Genomic DNA, 1704 nt, shown 5'->3' on the forward strand with positions numbered 1-1704 from the left:
CAGCCAGGAGAGACAGCCAGGAGAGACAGCCAGGAGAGACAGCCAGGAGAGACAGCCAGGAGAGACAGCCAGGAGAGACAGCCAGGAGAGACAGCCAGGAGAGACAGCCAGGAGAGACAGCCAGATCTGGCTCTCTAGGATGTGGGGGGGGAATACAGACCGTCGCTCTGGTATCGCTCCTCACCTTAACCACTTTACCAGCACTGTCGTCATCCTCATCCGCAGAGGCCGGAAGATCTCCAGCTGAAGCTTCAAAAAACGACTTGGTCTTGGGTCTCTTCTTCTCGGCGATGTACAGCAAGCGAGACTCGGAGCGCGACCAGGACAGACATCCGAACTGCTCTGCAGGGACAGACGGGACAACGTAATGACCAGACGGGGACACAGGGTCCCCCCTCCCCCCAAGAACATCTCTGCTATATAAATATCTCTCACCGTCCTCGTACACCTTCCCATGCTTGTCCAGTGCGGTCAGGTTGATGCTCTTCACCTTGCGGTTCTTTTCCCAGACCTGGAGAGAGGGCGATACTCCCATCAGCATGAATCCGACATTATACAATCACAAGGCTCCTCCCCCTTCCCTCCCCTCAGGAGCCATCCATCCCACTAAACCCCACCCCTAAGCAACCAGGCATCCCTCCTTCCACCCCCCTCAAGAAGCAGGACCGGGTCTCCTCCCCCTCCCTACCTCCAGGAACTGGGTGTCCTCTCCTTTCTTATTCTTCGTCTCTCGTAGAACGGCTTTCAGGGCTCCGGATGGTGATTCGCTGCTGAGCAGTCTGGGGGGGGAGGGTAGAAACGGTCAGCCTTTACCCCGTAGTCAGCAGCAGAACTCTGCGCCGTCCCCCCCATACTTACTCTCCTTTGATCTCGCTGCCGCTCCCGCACGCCCCGGCGTACACCACCGCGTCCTTATCATGGAAGACGATGTATTGGCGGCAAAACTTCACCTGCTCGCTGCGATCCAGATCCCTCTGCGCCCATTCTGGAGGAGAGACGCAACACACACAGACGTCACCTCACATTTAAAGGAGAACTACGCGGGAACCTTTTTTTGGCCCAAAGTTCTCTTCGGGGCCACAGAAGAAAATATACTAATGTCCTCCGGGGGGCCCAAAACCCAATATATAGCGCAGAGCCGCGCCGCAGCCGGGATGGATCCCGACAGTACTGCTGAGATCCACCACGCTGGCTGATTGACAGCTGACTCCGCCTATCTAGAGGCAGAGCCAGCTGTGCCCGCCCCCTTCCCTGTCCGCTCCTCCAGTCAGTGCTAGAGGATCGGAAGGGCTGGGGGTGGGATCCCTGACAGTCCCCGCCCCCTGCAGGGAGGCGATCGGGAAGTGAGCGATCGGCGGCGTGTGTTCGCCGCCTTCCCGATCAATAGAGCCGGCAGCTTCAGGGTCACAGGTCGGCTTGTATATCACTCGCCCCATACAAGATGGAGGACTGGACCCCCTGTCAGGTGTCTACTGGTATCTGAGCCCCCTGCTGGGGAGATTAACCCCAATTGCCCTTGGGACAAAAATCCAAAATATTGCGGTTGTCACCATAGGAGGAATAGCAGGGAAATCATCGAGTGGGGACACGAAGAGAGAATTGCATCAATGTGACTGAGGTGACCCCGCAGGTGACATTTTCTTTATGGTGACAACAGGCCCGGCAATTAGAGCAGCAGAATCCAAACCGTCACCCCTCCACATT

The 1704-nt window shown here is 57.2% G+C and overlaps 1 protein-coding gene across 1 annotated transcript in view; it reads right to left on the bottom strand.

Moving 5' to 3' along the window:
- The window catches only part of APEH (acylaminoacyl-peptide hydrolase), a 5168-nt gene that overhangs the window by 1504 nt on the left and 1960 nt on the right, over positions 1–1704 (bottom strand). Inside the window, exons 3-6 of the mRNA XM_018575082.1 lie at positions 859–985; positions 689–779; positions 436–511; positions 185–342 (exon numbers count right to left, since the gene is read on the bottom strand). Of these exons, the coding sequence (XP_018430584.1) occupies positions 185–342; positions 436–511; positions 689–779; positions 859–985 (452 nt within the window). The remainder of the gene's footprint in view (positions 1–184; positions 343–435; positions 512–688; positions 780–858; positions 986–1704) is intronic.

The sequence above is a fragment of the Nanorana parkeri genome, unplaced genomic scaffold (assembly GCF_000935625.1).
Source record: "Nanorana parkeri isolate BGI_ZX_2015 unplaced genomic scaffold, ASM93562v1 scaffold3522, whole genome shotgun sequence".
Lineage (NCBI taxonomy): Eukaryota > Metazoa > Chordata > Amphibia > Anura > Dicroglossidae > Nanorana > Nanorana parkeri.